The sequence below is a fragment of the Cheilinus undulatus genome, linkage group 9 (genome assembly GCF_018320785.1).
Source record: "Cheilinus undulatus linkage group 9, ASM1832078v1, whole genome shotgun sequence".
NCBI lineage: Eukaryota > Metazoa > Chordata > Actinopteri > Labriformes > Labridae > Cheilinus > Cheilinus undulatus.
Window position 1 is genome coordinate 10,985,833 of NC_054873.1, and position 18,038 is coordinate 11,003,870.

The 18,038-nt window shown below is 38.5% G+C and overlaps 1 protein-coding gene across 7 annotated transcripts in view; it reads right to left on the minus strand.

The window, feature by feature from the left end:
* Positions 1-18,038, minus strand: part of LOC121515620 (AP-3 complex subunit beta-2) — an 84,755-nt gene that overhangs the window by 28,644 nt on the left and 38,073 nt on the right. For 4 of the 7 annotated variants that reach the window (XM_041796485.1, XM_041796481.1, XM_041796479.1 and 1 more), the window contains 14 exons: positions 17,846-17,941; positions 14,647-14,807; positions 14,046-14,112; positions 13,513-13,695; positions 11,102-11,305; positions 8,176-8,273; positions 5,384-5,438; positions 5,223-5,294; positions 4,727-4,789; positions 4,442-4,574; positions 3,756-3,865; positions 3,416-3,592; positions 1,230-1,416; positions 580-710 (listed from right to left, as the gene is read on the minus strand). In XM_041796485.1, coding sequence (XP_041652419.1) covers positions 580-710; positions 1,230-1,416; positions 3,416-3,592; positions 3,756-3,865; positions 4,442-4,574; positions 4,727-4,789; positions 5,223-5,294; positions 5,384-5,438; positions 8,176-8,273; positions 11,102-11,305; positions 13,513-13,695; positions 14,046-14,112; positions 14,647-14,807; positions 17,846-17,941 — 1,737 coding nt within the window. The remainder of the gene's footprint in view (positions 1-579; positions 711-1,229; positions 1,417-3,415; positions 3,593-3,755; positions 3,866-4,441; positions 4,575-4,726; positions 4,790-5,222; positions 5,295-5,383; positions 5,439-8,175; positions 8,274-11,101; positions 11,306-13,512; positions 13,696-14,045; positions 14,113-14,646; positions 14,808-17,845; positions 17,942-18,038) is intronic. The other 3 variants (XM_041796484.1, XM_041796483.1, XM_041796480.1) reach the window with 1 other exon arrangement.

Below are 18,038 nucleotides of genomic sequence, written 5' to 3' on the forward strand. Positions count from 1 at the left end.
AGGAATGACAGGAGATCTATGTGTTGCTGCTAACAGAATTGAAGAGAAAACTTGGGCTCTAGCTCCTGAGTGTGTTCCCTTCTGTTTCACATGTGCTATGGGCTCAAACGCTGGTGAGAAATCACCTGGATGGGGCGAGTAAGTTGCTGCCAAACAGAAGCAGGTGCAGCAGAGAGGTTCAGGAGTTCACTACAAGTTTTCACATTGAATCAGATGCTTTTAAATCAAGGCTCTATTCCTCTCTTTTATTTCTTTTGTAACTCATCTCCTCTTTAGAGGGGGGAGTTATTGACAAGCAGCATCCATTTAGAGACTGATGGAGGCCAAAGGATGCATGTTAGCGATGAGCTGTTAATGCCAATGAGATAAAAATGAATGAAAGATGGCCAATGGAAGAGGAATAAATGTTATATTGGAGTTAATGTTATATTGGATGTGAAGCTTTGGTGACTCTGGCCGGCCCCTCTGAGGCACTGCTCTGGGGCAGGAGCAAACGTCGCTCCCCTCCACCTTTCGGGGCCCCTGGAGACCCCAGAGGGCCCCTGTGTCTCTGTATGTTACTGTTCCCACTGCACGCACAGACTCCTTCACCTCCACGTTGCGCACGGAGGGGTCTGGGGCGGCTTCAGGCCAGTCGGGCAACTCCTGGTAGCCGCCAGCCTTGGCATTCAGCAAGTGGGACAATGAACCCAGCTGGAAGTGGTCTCGATCTGCAACAACACAAGAAAAAAGGATCAAGAAAGCAAATCTAGACAAATAGAGGTAAAATAAATCCATTTAGTTGTTTAAATATTGAAAATTAATGTCCTATAATTTTAAGGGCTTTAAGTAATGCAAACAAAAAGTGCAAGCTGACAGCTTTTAATTTATTGATTTAAGCAAATTAGCCATGTTAAAAGTATGCAGAATTAGCTTTCAGTGGTTTCTTTTCTGCAGAGTGCTTGTGAATATGAGCAAAGAGAGTTAATTTATGCAGCACCATTCTCGCAAAAAGCAATTAAAAGTGTTTATCATAATTAAAAACAGAACATGATTTAGTAAAAATAAGACACTAAAATACAGAATATTTACAAATGGATAAACGGACTGATAAATTAGCATCATAGGTTCCAAATGAGAAGATTATGCATGACCTGAGGGGCCAACCAGGAGAGTTTTAAGATTAAAAGAAACAAAAAAAAAAGGAAGTTCTAAAGTGTTTGTCTTTTCTTCTAAAATGATTTTTGTACCTTTAAATGGAGACTCAAGCACTGGTGCAGGTTTGAGGGCAAGGAAGAGTTTCTTAGCGTACTTGCTGAGCGCCCCGCTCTTCTCTGTGGGAACAATGAGCTGGCGAATGAAGCGAGCTCGATCTCTGATGTCGTAGTTCTGGTCATACTTGGCCAAGTTGAGAACATACTGTGTCAGCAGTTTTGTCTGTGAAAAGATGGAATTTGATCAACATCTCGGAGGAGAAAAATATAAACCAGAATACCTGCCATCTGTGGTTTGTGGAAGGACGATGAGCTGAAATCAAACCACATTTTAACAACTAATATGATGGGCCTAACATCAGAGAAAGTCAGTGAACACTACTTGGTTCATCAGCTGACTAATTACATATCATTAGGCAGTTTTAAGTGCTACCCAGCTTCTCCAGCAGTTGGTAAGGTGTGGCTAAGTAGCTTCAAAGACAGATTAGAGAATTGCCATGGTGTCCTGCATAGTTACTGGGGAATTTCTACGTATTTAGTTTAAATTCATGGGTTGCTAGGTAGATTTAATCATGCACTAAGTAGCTGATAGAATGCTGCTTTTCTGAATATTTGATGCTTATTCTCAGATTTTCTTCCCTCTATGACTACAACACTAAACCTAAAACTTCTTCATGCTAACCAGTAGTTGTAAATTCTGGTTGTTTTACCAAAGTGATAGATTTGAGTACTTCTCAGTGAGTGGTAAAGCTGTAGTATCAGTATGAGCTGCAATAAGCACAGAAGTGGGAGTTCTGAGGTATATGTTTTTACAAATGTGCCTTTAAGCTAGTTCAGGCAGACAACCTGAGCTCTGCTGATTTCACACTTGACATGTATCATTATCCAAACCTCTGACAAACATCCTCCCAATTGGCTGTCTGTTTAAGCTGCAAAATTTCCAGTCTCTCCCTCTGCCATCTCATTGACAGCTCTGTCTGCATCAATACAGCGCTTGTACTTTCAACCACCCCTGCATCCACCTAAAGGCTCCAGTGAGGAGTTTAAGATACTTTCTCTTAACTCCTCAAATTCTCTAAAGGTCAGGGACAAGACACCAGACAAACTATGTTCTGGTGCTGCATTTAAATCATTACAATTACATCTTTAGGTATTTCCCAAGTGCTATTAAACAGAGACAATATTTTTAACACAGCTTTTCCAAACATCCTACTTTTATTTTGGATGCTTACAATTTTACTTTCGACACAGGAACAAAATTATTTCACAACAACCAATAACTACCAGGGTCTAAATTTTGCAGAAGTGGACTTTTACTTAGTCCATTCCTGTGCAGGGGACTAGTGATGGTCTTCTTTGAGACTACAATTCCTGACTTGGCTAAATCATTCACTAGTGTCTTCTCTGTTTTTCTGAGGTCTTTGGACTTTGTTTCTCTTCCTACCTCTGCCAGGCTTGTTTTGGACTGTGTGGCTCTCTTTGAATTTCTTGATTATACTTCTCACTCCAGTTCTTGACTCTGGGAAACACTGACAACTGTGTATCTCCTTCTCCTGCTTTGTAAGCATGAACAACTATTATTCTCAAGTCTAAACTGATTTGTTTGTTTTCTTGTCAGGATGTTTTCTCCAGTGACAGCTCAAACGCTGACCGAGGTTTATCTACTGTGTGTAAAGGCTAAGATAATCCTCAGTTTACCTTGATTTTTCAAGCTTTAAACAATACAAAGTTAAAGAAGGTCATTGCACAACAGTGTTTTGTGCTATGGAGAAACAAAAAAGTCAGTTCCAAAAAGAGCTACTTATTTTGGCCCTTGCAGTTCTTGTGAAATATTTTTTCTGTGTGCAAAGAAAAATAATGTAAGCATCCAAATTAAAACTATGTTTGGAAAAGCTGTGTTAAGAATTCCTTGCTCTGTTTAACAGCACTTGGAAATACTTTAAAAATTATGTTCTGATAGGGGGACTAAGAATTTCATCCTCATACGTATTTTTAATGTCAAAATAGTTCTGAATAAGGCAGTAATTTGGGATTTCTAAAAAAAAATCAGACCAAATGAAAAATCTGAGCAAACTTCTCTTAAAACCTAAGATAATTACTTTATGTTTTTCTCATAAATCTGACAGTACTGGATCCTTGTAACGTGGCACACACTAACTGACCCGTTACTTTGTTTAAGTCATTTTGTAAAAGACGAAAAAAGAAAAAGTATGCCGTCAGACCTGTTTTGAGTTGGTTAGATAGAGCTTGGCTGCCAAGTTGATGATCTGCAGCTTGACTATGTCCTCTTCATTAGTGAACGATTTGGCCATCTTCCTCAGGACATCAGGAGCAATCTTTGGTACGTGTTCACAATATTCTCCAATTAGCCAAAGGATACTAGCCCGAGCCATCGGCACCTGAAAAAGATTCAATCAAATCAAGTCAAATCAATTCAAAAGAGTGTGTTCATCTTCATCTATTCCACTTGTACTGGGCAGAGATGAGACTCCTGATATAAACGGACAGGTTAAAACTTTAAAGCACAGCTCTTCCCATTGACTTTGTAAATGATCTTCTCACCTGGATGTTGTCTGTTAGTTTTGCCATGTGTTTTATGATGTCGCTGTGCTTCTCTGGCTGCATCTGCAGCAGCTTCTTAATGACCACCACAGACTCAGCTACAACCAACTCTGCATGAAAAAAAGATGAAAAAGCACTTCATAAATGAACACTTAATGCTTTATCTTCATCCTCAAATAAACCGTGAAAATGAAACTCCCTTTTCTTACATTATCCTCTGAAAGTTCTGATCTTTTGTTTCTATTTTTGTACCATGTTAAATTCTTCTGTAATGGTGCATTTCTACCAAGCAGTCAGCAGTCTGGTTCAGTACATTAGATTCTGATCTTGCTTATGTTTCCACAGCCAACCGGACCCTGACTTGTTTGGCAGGGTTGAAAGTCAGCAGCGAGTCTAGCTCCAGACTTTAGGGTCTGATACGTATGCTTTGTACAACAACATAAGGGTGCCAAAAAGTAGGGCAGAATGGATCAGTTATTTTCTTAACGTTTGACAGTGTAAACACAAATACATGCCATACTAAACCAAAATTAACCAGACTGAATGGAAGAAATGCACTATACTATATTATACAAATAAAAAGAAGTTAGCTTTAATATATGGTCTTTTCCATGCAAAACAGAAGTTATTCCTTCTTTTTATTGTGAATACTGAATATTTATCTCTTTAAGAATATAACAATTTACCATCTCGGTTGGACAGCAGCTGCACCAGACCATTCAGACATGTGTCCCTGACCTCTCCAATATTGGTTGCACAGCGGCCAATTGCTTGGATTGTTGCAGCCACAAAGTCTTTATCCATGCTCTTTATGTACGTCTGCAGGAAAGAAATGTTCAGTGAATACGATGAAACATTTAGGAAAGTGAATCCCTCAGTACTGAGGCAGAGATTTGCACAGTTTTCATCTTGCTACTGTGGTAATAGACAGAATTCACTCTTCAGAAAATTGTCCAATGTTCTGCACATACCTGGAATTCTCTGAGAATTGTTGAAATGTTTGTCTCATTGGCTAGATTGGTGAGGACTTCCAGCTGCAAGACAATAAAATGTGTTAAAAGCAGTGTAATCATTTTTGTATCATAATTTTTCTTTGGCATTTTTTACTTGCGAGAACTGTGGTTTCAGTTTTTAATCTAACTTTTACAGACTAATGTCTACCTTCTTAAGTCTTAATCATTGACAGTGGTTTAGCATGGCAGGTTAAATAAATCCTTTAAGCATTTAAATTTTTGTTTGTGCTTTAACAAAAAGTTTGACATGACATTAGAGTTGTTTTTGGTAGAAACATCTTCAGTGTGCTTCACTGCTGCACAGTTTCAGGCAGAAAGCTCAGTGTACAGTGATTGAGGCTGAAAAATAAGCTGGAACAACACCGTGCCTTAGAAAAAAAATTCCTTGTTCACTGAGTCAGAGCTTAGATAACAGAGAAAATGATTTTAGCACAATAAAGAGAATAAAAATAACCTTGAGGACTTTAATCTGTGTCGGGTCTGTTGAGCGAATGTAGAAACTCTTCAGGTATGGCTCAAACATCCCCTATGAAACATAAAAGAAAACCTCGGTTAACGTCCACCAGTCAATTTCATGTTTCATAAAACATCCATAAAATGATGCTTGTAGCTCACCCGTCTCTTAATCGTCATTGTGGCCACATTCTGGAGAACAACATACTGGACTTCACTGTAGAAAAGACAGAAACAGTGGAGATTAATGTAGAAAAGAGTATGATGGAATTAATATTAATAAACAACAGTGGTAATCAAGTGACAATCAATGAATCTTTTTATTTCTTATCTGCTTTGCTTAAAACAATTATCAGCTCTAAACAACACTGTGGGATGAACCAGTGAGGTATTTTACTAGATTTTAATATGTTTAGAGTTATTCAGTTAAATGAACCAAACATAAACGTCAGTAGGACCACAAGAATAATAATGTAAGATAAGTATAAGTATTCAGACCCCCTTCACTTTTTCAATTTTGTTATGTTGCAGCCTGATGCTGCATAAAAAAAAAAAAAAAACATTTTTATCCGCATTAATCTAACGTCAGGACCCTATCAAGACAAGGTGAAAATAGAAATATATTTTAAAAATGCCTGGCCGAACTGAGCAATCAGAGGGAAATGGCCTTAGTAAGAGAGTTGACCAAGAACCCAATGGTCACTGACACCAGAGATCCTGTGTGGGTATAGGACAAAGTTCTGGGAGGACAATCTGAACTGCAGCCAGCCAGCTGGTTGTGACAAACCTCTCCCATTTCAGAATTGTGCATTGTCAGCGGTGAGGCCTTCTACCAAGAGGTGTGTGCCTTTCCAAATCATGTCCAATCAATTTAATACTGAGTGCATATCAACAAGAATAATATGCAATTAAAATATTTTTTTGACTGAAGCATCAGGCTGCAATATGATAAAATTGAAAAAAGTGAAGAGGGTCTGAATACTTTGTGAATGCACTGAATATAAAATAGCTTTGGATTTTTGAATGTTGGTAAGGGCTAATCATTTATCTCAGTGCATCAATACACGATACACTGCATCACATGGCGACATTTAAGTTTGTTATTGTACATACTCCCATTACAAATAAATCAAATTAATAAACGTGTCCTTTTAAGGCTTCAGATAAAGGTCCAGTGTTTACAGCTGTCTGATGCTTTGCTTCAGTATGAAAGCCACGGTGGCCTATAAAGGCAATGACTGGACGAAGTGATCTCACCTCTCTGCCAGTATCAGCAGTGATAACAGGGGCATTAAAGGGATGACAGGGGATTGATGAAGCCAGTGGGTGGCAGCAGCGCCGTGTGTTCATGTGTAACTCTGAGTGCGTATATCGAGCTCTCTGTGTGTTTACATGCCATGCTACCTTGTGATTCTACAACGCTTTAATGCACTGCAGAATCACAGACTGGAACACTGATATTACACCACCGCAAAATCAATATGAAAGTGCAAAGGCTTACTGATGGCAGAGCTTTGTTACAGCACTGTTGGAGAATCGCAGTGTTCAGGCAGGATGCATTCATAAGATAATTGTGCTGGTTTTGGAGTAGATTTCCACCCTCTAACCAAAATTAACAAAGGCCTGACTATCAGATGGTTCTTAAGACTTTCCAGATTTTCCTGTGGTGTGAGGGGTTTAAGAGTGAACCTTCCCTCAGGGTCAGGGTGAAACGTGTAAACATGTTCAATATTTATGATCTGAAATCCTGTTGTATGAAGGGAACACTAGGGAACGCCAACCACATGCAGTTGATTATTATGTAGAACAGACTGATAGCCATCAGGAAGCACAAAAAACACAGCCGTTAAAGTAAACCTGAAGCATGACGTTTATGTGCATCACAAATTGAGGACCAACTTGTTGAAATGTGGCAACAATATGCTTGTACCATGTGTCCAGTAAAATGCACCACAATCCAGCTGACAGGGAGAGGAGCAGGACCAAAACTGCTACTTTAGTGAATGTAGAAGATAGCAAACAACCAGCCACACTTAACTTGTTTACTTAACGTTAAACTGCATGAAATTTCTAGTTTTGAGAGTGGAGACTGGTCATTAGTGAATGATCTGTTAGTGTGTGGTGTCCAAACTATAAGAACTAACTGCTAGGTCTGTCTTTTTTATTAGAAAGACTTCAAAATCAGTTATGGTTTCAAAAATCTTTTAGTGTGTGCCAGGCTTTAGCTGCAAATTTGTGGAACTTTATATCTGCATCCCTATTCAGGAATTTGTTTGTAAATGGTCGATAACTGCACAACACCAGTAAGTGGTTTCAAACACTGAGGATTTTGTTTTTCATACATTTTGTTGCAAAGCCACAGCTGAGCCACCGCTGACTCCATACCAATAATTAGGCCTGATGAAACATATCACACAGTACAATAGGTTTGTGACAAACCCCCACAGAGGGATGCTGCTGTTTGGTTGCTGCTGAATGATGATCCCATTACAAACACACCCAGAGCCACTGGAGCACTTGTTCAATAAGAGGCTGACAGTTTTCAGGACTAATAGCCACGAGGCCACTGATGTGTCACCATCACTCCTCATGGTTTATGCCTTCATGTTTACCTCAGTCTCACTCAGCTCCCCGTTTAATTTCACTCTCTGCTTCAGGGCAGGGGAGATTTATTTTACTACCCTCACTTGCCCCCCCATACTGTTTTCCACTTTGCTGAGTTTCATGGTTTTAATAGCTTTCTCTTATCACACACAGCTTCTCCTTTTTGCACTTTGAGTTGTTTTGAGCATTTTTTTTACATGACACACATAATTTTCACCCTTAGCACTGTTCTCAGCTACATTTACAATTTAAAATGGCTCATACTCTAAGCTTGAGTATACAGGGATTAATTCCAGAATAACCTACTTTGGTACTTATACATGCTTCAACATAGAGAAACTTCTGCTCACCTGTGGCTCCTCAGAAGACGGACCAAGGCCTTTGCAATCACCCCAACTTCTGCTTTCGGGGCAAGATGAAAATACAGCTGAGCCACAGCCATCACCACCTGGAATGAGACATCGAAAGCAGCGAGGGAGATGGATTATCACCATTGCATCATTCTAAATTCAGTTCAAAATAAAGCTAAAAGCCTCATCGAAAATATAATAATTAACCAAGAAAATCCATTAAAAATGCATCCCTGCGTTCTGTTTGGTTGCAGATTTGGATTGTGTCCATTTATTTTTCTTGTGAGCTGAATATGCATGAAAGCACCAAACAAATAATCTGTCTGTGATTTATTCAAAAGAAGGTTCTGTTTCTTTTCAGGTTTTTTAAGTAGTCGATCAGCATTTTGCAGCATTTAAACCATTTTTTGCTTGCACATCAAGTCTGGAACACAGTATGTATTACCATATAAATATCTTATTGTGGACAAAAACAGCAGCACTCGCTTCAACTTGGAGTCTTTTTTCTTTCCGGCCAATATTTAATCATCTTATCTCTCTTTTGGCCACTACTTACTTCAGGGAAATAGCTTGCCTTTCAGCTGATAACTGCTCCACAATGTTCAGCAGCTAGTTGCTAATCTAAAAGCTAATTTTGTCTGTTTGTTGTTTGATGTTTGCTTGTTGGCAACAAGTCGAACGAGCACAAAAAATTCCCCCATCCTCTGCCCCGACTGATTCAGCTGCAGAAGATTTCATCTCCGCTGATGCCTCCTCTCTTTTCTTCTTTGTGATGATTGCAGTATAATCAACTGCTTCTCAATATTTATCAGCTTCAACTCCAGAATATTATGTTTAGGTTTAGTCTCCATGGTTTCCTGTGGCAGAACCAGAAAACAGTGGTACACACTTACCACCACTTTATTAGGTTTACCTGCTTTATAATGCAAATACAGTGCCTACACAAGCATTCACCCCCTTGGATGTTAACCCTTTTTCTGTTATAAATCAATCATGGTCATTACCAAATTTGGCTTTTTGACAAAAATATATTAATAATATAAAATATATTAATAATATAAAATATAAAATAAGCGATATTTTCACCCCATCCAAGTCAGTATTTGATAGATGCAGGTTTGACTTAGCCACTCCAGAACATTCACCTTGTTGTCTTTAAACCATTTCTGTGTAGCTTTCACCATAGACCTCGGGTCATTGTCATGCTGAAAAATAAATCTTCTCCTAAGCAGTAGTTCTCTTGCAGACTGAACAGGATTGTCCCCCAGGAGATTTTAATATTTTGCTGCATTCATTTTACCCTCTACCTTTAAAAGCCTTCAAGGACCGGCTGCCAAGAGGCATCCCAACAGCATGATGCTGCTGCCACTTTGCTTCACAGTAAAAATGATGTGTTTGTGGTGATGTGCAAGATTTACACACGTGGCATTTTCCTTCCATGACTTATACTTTTCAATGACCTTTCCTCTGAGTTGCTTAGAGTGTTGTTTTGTCTTCATGGTGTAGTGGCAGCCAGGAATACTGATTAACCAGTGATTGGACCTTCCAGACACAGATATCTTTATACTGCAATCACTTGAGTCACATTCACTGCAATCAGGTGATCTCCATTTCACCAATTGTAAGGCTACTAGCACCAATTAGTTAGACCTTTGTTGAATTAGGTCAGCCACTTTATCACTTTAATTTTGCAAGTTCTCTCTTGCACACAGCTGATGGAAATATACAGACAAAAAAGGAAAAGGTTGACATTTAAAACCTACAGTATATGTGTGGGAAACAAACTGATTGATGTGACTTGCAAAGGATCATTTTTAAAGCTTTTTTCAAGTTTTCAGAGGGATCTTTTTTCGAAGTCTGACTTAAAGAGCTTTATGTGACTGAAAAGCCATGCGTTGACTACTGTTATAGTCACATACAGGATATAAGTTTAAGATGGATTTACAGTCAGGAAAGCCATTAATGTATCTGATTTATTGTTGTGGCTTTGCTATTTTTCTCACTTTCATATCCCTCTTCTTTGTTTCTCCATTTCTCCTTGGCTGTTCAGCGTCAGTCTGGTTATGCTCCAGTCTTCTCTGAAAAAGGGATCTTTCCTGCCCCTGTGTCTTTACTAAAGACCTGCCCTTTTGTAAAGCGTTTTGAGATAACTTCGGATATGAACTGGTGCTACACAAATAAAGACTGATTGGTTGATGGAAACTATGTAGCTACAGCATAGATTCAACACATAAAAATAAGATGCTCTAGTTATTTAGTTCTGTTTTTCCATCTTTTGTCTGTTTTTTTCTTTATTCTTTAAATTATCTCTGATGTGGTGCCATAATCTCATTATCTTTTAAAGGCCTCGAATTGTTTTAGCTGTATTTATTCTTGTTGACCTTTTACATTTGTTTTCAATTCTTTTCTCTCATCTTGGCCTGACAGTTGATGTTTATTTTATTACCCTACATTTTTCTTCCTTTGCTCTGTCTGTCAAAACACTCTGTGAACATCTGTTTATAGAAGTTCTGAATAAATAAACTCAATATTGTCTCTCAAGCCTGCTGCTGCTGCAAATAAACAATTACTACAGTGGGTTCATCATGAGCTGATCACCATCACCACAAGTTCACCAAAGAGAATCACTCAAAGATCTTAGGGATTGTTGCTTTTCTTAAATGGATTTAGGAGCTGATCTTTTGCTTCTGTTTGAGAGCGAGCAGATTAAGAATCTTGTTGACGATCAAATTAGCTCCACAAAAACTCAGAAAACAAAACTAATTTTTACTTTAGGACAGTAGGAATACCAGCCTGATGGTTAATGTGGAATAATACTTGAATAAGACTTGCATAATCTCTGCCATGGCAACTGTCTCAAGACTGCGCTGTGTTGTACTGATGCAATGCAAGGTGTGTCTATTATTTAATGGTGCAGTGCACTCACAGCAGCGTTGCGGCTCTGCAGAAGCGGCTTGGTGTTCCTAAGCAGCAGCCGGTGGTCTGGATCCATCACGTACGGCTTTCTCTTGGCCATGGCATTGGCCTCTGCCTTCTTTTCTTTCTCCTCCTCATCCTCGTCCTCATCTTCTTCTGAGCCATAGAAGGTCTTATCTCCTGCACCGCCACTGCCCTCCTCCAGCAGAGACTCCTGAAGAGAGAGCGAGAGACTGAGACAGTGTTTTTGGGGAAAAACTTCCCATTGCAAGAAAATTTGTTTTGTTGCATCTTACTATAAAACTCGCCAGATGGTGATTTATTCCTGAAACAACAACAATACGCATGTTGGGCATTATCATAACACCTCCTGCTGAGCAAAATTGTTGTGCCAATTTATCACAACAAGAACTGGGTAGCTTTACAAAATAATATTCAACACAGCATGAAAAATTGCTCAGTTTACTTTCTTGTAGCTTGTAAGAAGTCAACAGGTGACTCTCACAGGGTTAAAAAAAAAAAAAGAGAGAAAAGAAATCACTGAGTTGGACACTGTAAAGAGAAAAATAATGACAGGACAACTTCAATTTGTGCCTCCCTGTGGTCACAATAGCAGGACGGGAGAAAAATAATTAATCCAAATAAATCCAAAACCTCATCCTGCAACAAATTCACCTGTAAACTATTGTTGTTTGTAATCTCACAAATCCCATTCTTATGCAAATGAGCTGTTGTAACATAAAAACAAGTCATTTAGAATTAAAGAGTATTTTCTTTTGTGGGATGCAGCCTGTATAAAAACAGCACATTTAGTCTAACGTGGAGGATAAAAGTTGCTGATAATGGGTGCAATCGACCTTTTGTTGGCTCTATGATTGGTCCAACAACCCACCAATCAGAGAGCTCCTTCTCACAGCAAATGATAGCTACTTCCAAGAAGACAAACTTTTGTCAAAGCCAAACCTTTCCAGTGCATCTAGGTAAAATTGTGACCTCAGTTTGGATACTTCATCATGGTTAAAACCTTAGTTAGATTATCTCAAAATATCCTTATCATATCCTTACATAAACCAGTGGATAATACATAAAATCACAAAGAATACTTACACAGTCAAACACATAAGTTTTAGGCATCTAGAGTGCTAAGGAAACATCACAGGGCCCGATGTGCCAAAATACTGGGCTTGAAGCAGGGAGGCAGCTAGAGTTAAGCTCGATACATGTCAATTGACAGCCAAGGTCAAGCTCAAAGGCATCTCTTTTATCCAGGCCTTTTTATGCCTGGAGACTACCAGCAGTTTTCAGGTCCTTGTCACATCCACAGCACAACCAGGGGCTCATGGCAACCTTACCACGCACCAGGACGGTACCCTAGGCCATGAATATTTTCTTGTGAATTCTCTATACTGTACCAGTTATACTTTTAAGCCTAAAAATCGATTTACAAACCATGCTCTTTAAAAAAGTGAATTAGGAACTTTTAAATTTAGATTGGCTTCATTCTAGACATTAACCCAAAAATATAAACAGATCTCCTTTTTAAAACTTTTTGAGTTTTATGTACAGTAAATTTAAAACAGCAAACAAATCTCTGGTTCTCCTGATTTGAAAAGAATTTATGTACAGAGTCCAGGAGTGTCTTTTATTTTACTCCAAACATTTTTGCATTATTTGTAATAAAACCAGTAATCAAACCTTATAATATGTGAATTTAGACATACCTATTCTGTATGTGTTAACTTTGAATGCAAACTTACAACTTTAGGTTAATCTAGTAAAACAGATCAGAATGTATAATCTGTTTTTGCAAAACAAGCACTTAGTTATTGTGCGGCACAAGGACAGCTAGTGTTTGTTAACATTATTAGCATAAGGCATTTATATTATTTTGTAAGTTTTTAAATAACTGTCATATCTAAAAAATATCTTTGCCTTAATTCTTTCACTGAGGCCAAGTTTGGAGAAGCATTAAATAAGTTAAATATAAATACAAGTCACTCAATTTGCAGGGTTATTTTAATTTTTTAAATGGGAAGTAGCAGATGAGCACTACATAGTTTGGGCTCAATAAAGGGACAGTTAAAGGACTCCACATTTACACACTGTTGACAAAGGCTGCTATACAGAGTGTCATTCTGTATGAACTAATTGCATTCATACACATTCACACGCTACTACCGCAGCAGTGGGAGCAACTTGGGGTTAAGTGTCTTGTCCAAGGACACATCAACATTTAACTGCAGAAGATGGGGACTGAACTTCTGCCCTTAGTATCAAACAAGAGGAAGTCATGTTTTACTGAATATCAGAACAGCTGTGATTTGGCCATAGACACAAGATAGCAAAAGAAAAACAAGCTAATATGATTGATCCAGGGAGCTGAAGTTTGCTCCTTAGACAAAGACTGTTTATCATACTCACATTAATGTTCGGGTTTAAGAACTGAGTCCTGGCGTAACGCGTCAGCATGTTGATAATGACAACCTGACCCCACTCCTCCACGTCGATCAGCAAGTTACATAGCTTCCTGTAGTTCTTGTGGATCAGGTCAATGCGCTCTGGACAAACCTCCTCAAAAGCCATGACAACGCTTCCCGCCACCAACTGCAGCACAAACACACAACAGGTGGAGGTGTTGGGATAAATTTCTGAAATTTCAGGAGAGTATGTGATGCTGCTAAGGATTACTGGAGCACAAACACTGCTCATGCAATTATATCCTGAGCTGAATAAGAAACTTGAATGAACACAAAAACCTGAAATGTGAACCAGGGGAAGAAGGCTGGTTAAACAACTGATAAGGCTTAAAACAACTGAGGCACAGAATTCAATTAGGTGCTGTGAATAGAGACTGGCATTTTGCATTCTCTGAAGGTTTTTCAAACTTTTATTTGAATTACTTGGAAGGAAAAAGCCCTGTGGAGAAATATTTGATCAGTATTGTGAATACCCACCGTGGTTTTGTCAGCGAGGAGCTTCTCTATGACTTCAATCAGCTGGTCTTTCTGTTCTGGATCCAAACTGAAAGCAGAGAGAAGAAATCTTGTATATGCATGAAACAATATTGGAGAAAGTTAGACTATGCAATCAGTTACTCTTAGAAGGATTAGGGTTTCAAGTTTGAGGGTTTTTCCCAGCCAGGGCAGAGGAGGATTTCTGACAGATGGATCCTCTAATGTCAAAAAAGTGCTGAAATTTCATGACAGCATAAAGTCATAATATCTGATGTTGGCCAAGGGGTTCTTAAGCTTGAGATGAGAACTTGCTATTTTAAATGTTTACATTATTGTTGCTACTTTTATCATTGTTATAAAAGGTTCAGTACGAGTGGATATATCACTAAGGGGAAGGCTATTTTCACTGACACCCAAAATTATATTTCTAACCCTTATTCCACTGGCTAAATTTACTCTTGTCATTACTCTACACACAAAATATATCATCACTTGATGTCCAAGTGAACAGGTCTTTCTTTACACCAATACTCTGTGCAGTTCTCTCTAAACAGGGTAGTATAGTCATGATTTTATAACTAAGAAAGTCTTGGTGGGTTACCTGTAGAGTTTAGGGATGGCATGAGCCGCTGTCTTCCTGACGTATGGAGACATGTCAGACGCCGCCTCTTTGATGGCCAACATCATTATGGGGACGATGATTGTGACTCTGATGCTGGAAAGAACTCGCAAAGCGCTGGCTCTGATCAGCTGGTTTGGATCCTGCAAAGAACAAGAACTTCATGAGCGTATGTCAGCCAGGATTATCCAAAAAAGTGAATGAAACAACAGCTATGGTAATACACTCTTAAAGGGGAGAAATCAGGTGTTACAAGCATGAGAAATCCAAATGATCAGGAAGGAAATATTTGAAAGGTCTTTATCATGCTTCCATATTTTTACATTTACATGTTTTAAACTTTTCCAGTTTTTAAAGAGCACCTGGCATTCCTTTAAGTTGTTACATGTACTTTGATCTCATTTGGCTACCAGTCATCAGTCTTTTTTCTTCATTTAAATTTCTTTTATTGTTATTATTATTTACATTTCATTGTTTTTGCTCTGCTTGTTTGTGTCTATCCACCTCTTTCTTTCTGTCTCTCCCCAAACACTTCCTCAGCAGATGGCCATTCAACATGAGTCTGGCTCACTTTGAGGTTACTGGTACTCAAATTTGATTATGATGCTTTATCTCATTAGTAAACATTTTCCTGATGAGTTTATTTCCTCAATTGCCAATTTCAAAAAAACAAGATAACTGTCAAAGCACCAAACTCCAGGCCCCAAAACAGTATGTCACAAACCCACTGGAAGACATCAAGCTGTATATATCCCCATTTATACAGTCTAAAAGTGTGACTCAGTTCTGATTTTTACCAATAATCCTCGATTTTCAGTGCCCCTTACCTCTTGAAACAGGGTTGCAAGGGGTAGTGGTGGAATATTCCATGACAAGATGGGTCGACCCTTCAAATTTCTGATACATCATCAGTAGTTGTCAACAGATTTTAAGGAAACAGATGTGACAATGCGACAACACTAGGCATTTTTACTAAAAGTACCTTTTTTAAATGCTTGTTATAAAATCAATAGGGCCATAGTGCATTGAAAAAACACTCAACTATTATGTAAGATTGTTCCAAAAAACTTAAAATATTGCCAGTGATTCACAAAGCAAACAGGGAGATTTCCCTTAACACTCAACTCGGAGTGTGCAAAATCTCTGCTTGAAGGGACATGTAGCATTTCACCCTAACCCTCCACTCCAACAAGAATCAGGACATCCTACCCCGAGATGCTAACATGCAAAGTGTAGGGAGTAGAGCTAAGTGGTTGACATAAGGGGTGTATTAATTTGGGAATGAACCTCTAAGTGTGTCTCAGTTTGAAGGCTACAGCCTTCAAAGAAGAAATATGATCTCATGTAGTGTTAATCATATTTGCACAGTGACTCCAAAACCTTAAGTCTGTCATTACTTTTTTTGTATAGACTCAATTTTTTGCATTTCTTCTTATTCATCAAAGTTATTTAAATGGACTGTAAAGCAGCTGCAGCTCACTGTCTCTCTCTCTCCTTCACACTGAAACTGGATTAAGTAGATATCAACCATATTGCCTAATAAATAAAGCCAAAAACTTGTACTCATGGCCATATAATATAGAGACTAAATTGAAAAGTTGAACTCTCTCTTCAGCTTAGCATAGCACTCTGATGCACAAGCTCATGCAAACCTAAAGATGTCAAGGGCTCTGTTAGAAGTCGAGAAACCCAGTGTTTTTTCCTTATTCAAGGGCTGAAATAGCCCCAAAAGAACTGACACTGCTTTTTTCTATGCAACGCAAAGACCATTTTGCCCCCTTCTGTAAACCCTTAATTTGAAGGGGTATGCATAAGACAGACATGACATTGTTATAATCATGACATGATACCTATTGTTCACATGTCCGAGGCTTTAGGAATGATTATGAAAGTTGTCATTCAGTGTTATTCAGCCAATTATGTTACTTTTAATGCAAAAATTAAGAGCATCCCCACTTCTAATCACACCCCCACACCATTAGACATCCCAAATCAAGAATGGAAGTTTTCAGTGTACCTTGCACTCTGTCTGGTTGCCCTGCAGTTCTTTTTTTCCTTTCCTGGAGAGCAAAATAAGTAAAAAACTGCATCCTACCTCATTCTCTCCTACTATTTCCAGTCTTTAAGCAAGGCTAAGACAGCTGGCTACGGCCTTACCTTTCTGTACAAAGAGGCAGAAAGAGATCAAACTATTTCAACTTTGCAGTAGAGGTAACAGAACTGACCGAATGACACTTAATGACAACATCCATATATGTTCACAAAGCCTCCGTCATGTGAATAACAGGTGTCATTTCAGTCTTTTGAGTAACCTTTAAAGTGTTAGTGAAAAAGATTTGGATTACAAATCCAAAAAAATGCATCCAAAAATAACTAAAGTTATATATCCTTAGTTCCCTAAGCACTGCGCCTGTTGCTTTACAACCTTAGCAGCTGCAGCATAACGATCTGATTTGAAATACCCAAGCAATCAACCCTAATGTAGATTTATAAAGAGCAGACTACAGTTTGTAATCTTCATAACAGATCTAACAAACTGAGAGAACACAAAGTCTGCTCAAAGTAGACAAGTTCTTGTGATTTACAAAGCTATAGACAAATATCTTAATCCCTGATGTGACTTTTGATCTTTTGGTCTCTATTTATTAACTTTTACCTCTGTCTTGATGTGTTTTGTTTATTAACACATGTTTAGTCTGTGCTTATGCTTGCTGTATGTCAATCTGTAATTATAATGTCAGACTGTGCTTGGAAATACAATTTTGCAAACATAAAAGTGGCATTGAACCTTGGGATATGTTGGGCCATGGTGGATTCCCTGAGTAAGAAGGCTGCATTTCTCTGCCACATTTGAAGGAGCCTTTGAAACGGGGCAGCCTTTGACGCTTTGCTGTGACGTAATTGGACTCCAAATGCACACTCCACTAGCTGCAGCCTCTAAAATTTGTCATAATCTTTTGTTTGGGAACCATGAATGTGTGAACAACATTTGACAGCAGCCTACTTAACAGCTGTAGAAATATTTCAATCCAAATCTAATTAGTGAGTTCTACATTTGTATTCATAGAGACAGATTGCTAGTATCACAAAAAAATACTGTTGATTTTTATCTACTTTTGACCTTGTATTAGTAAACAGAGTTGATATCTGGCATAATTATTGTGTATGAAGACTGCTGTACCTTTAACCCTCGCTGAAATGTAGAAATGGAGAGCAGAGCCAGATCCTGCTGCTCCTCAGCATAGCGCACCAGGTAGACATAAACCAGCTTCTTCACCTGTCGGGGGAAGCAGCAGGACGAAAAATAACGCATCTTCTTAAAACAGATTTTATTCAAATTAGGTAGAGTAGCACAATTATTTTCACTGAAATCT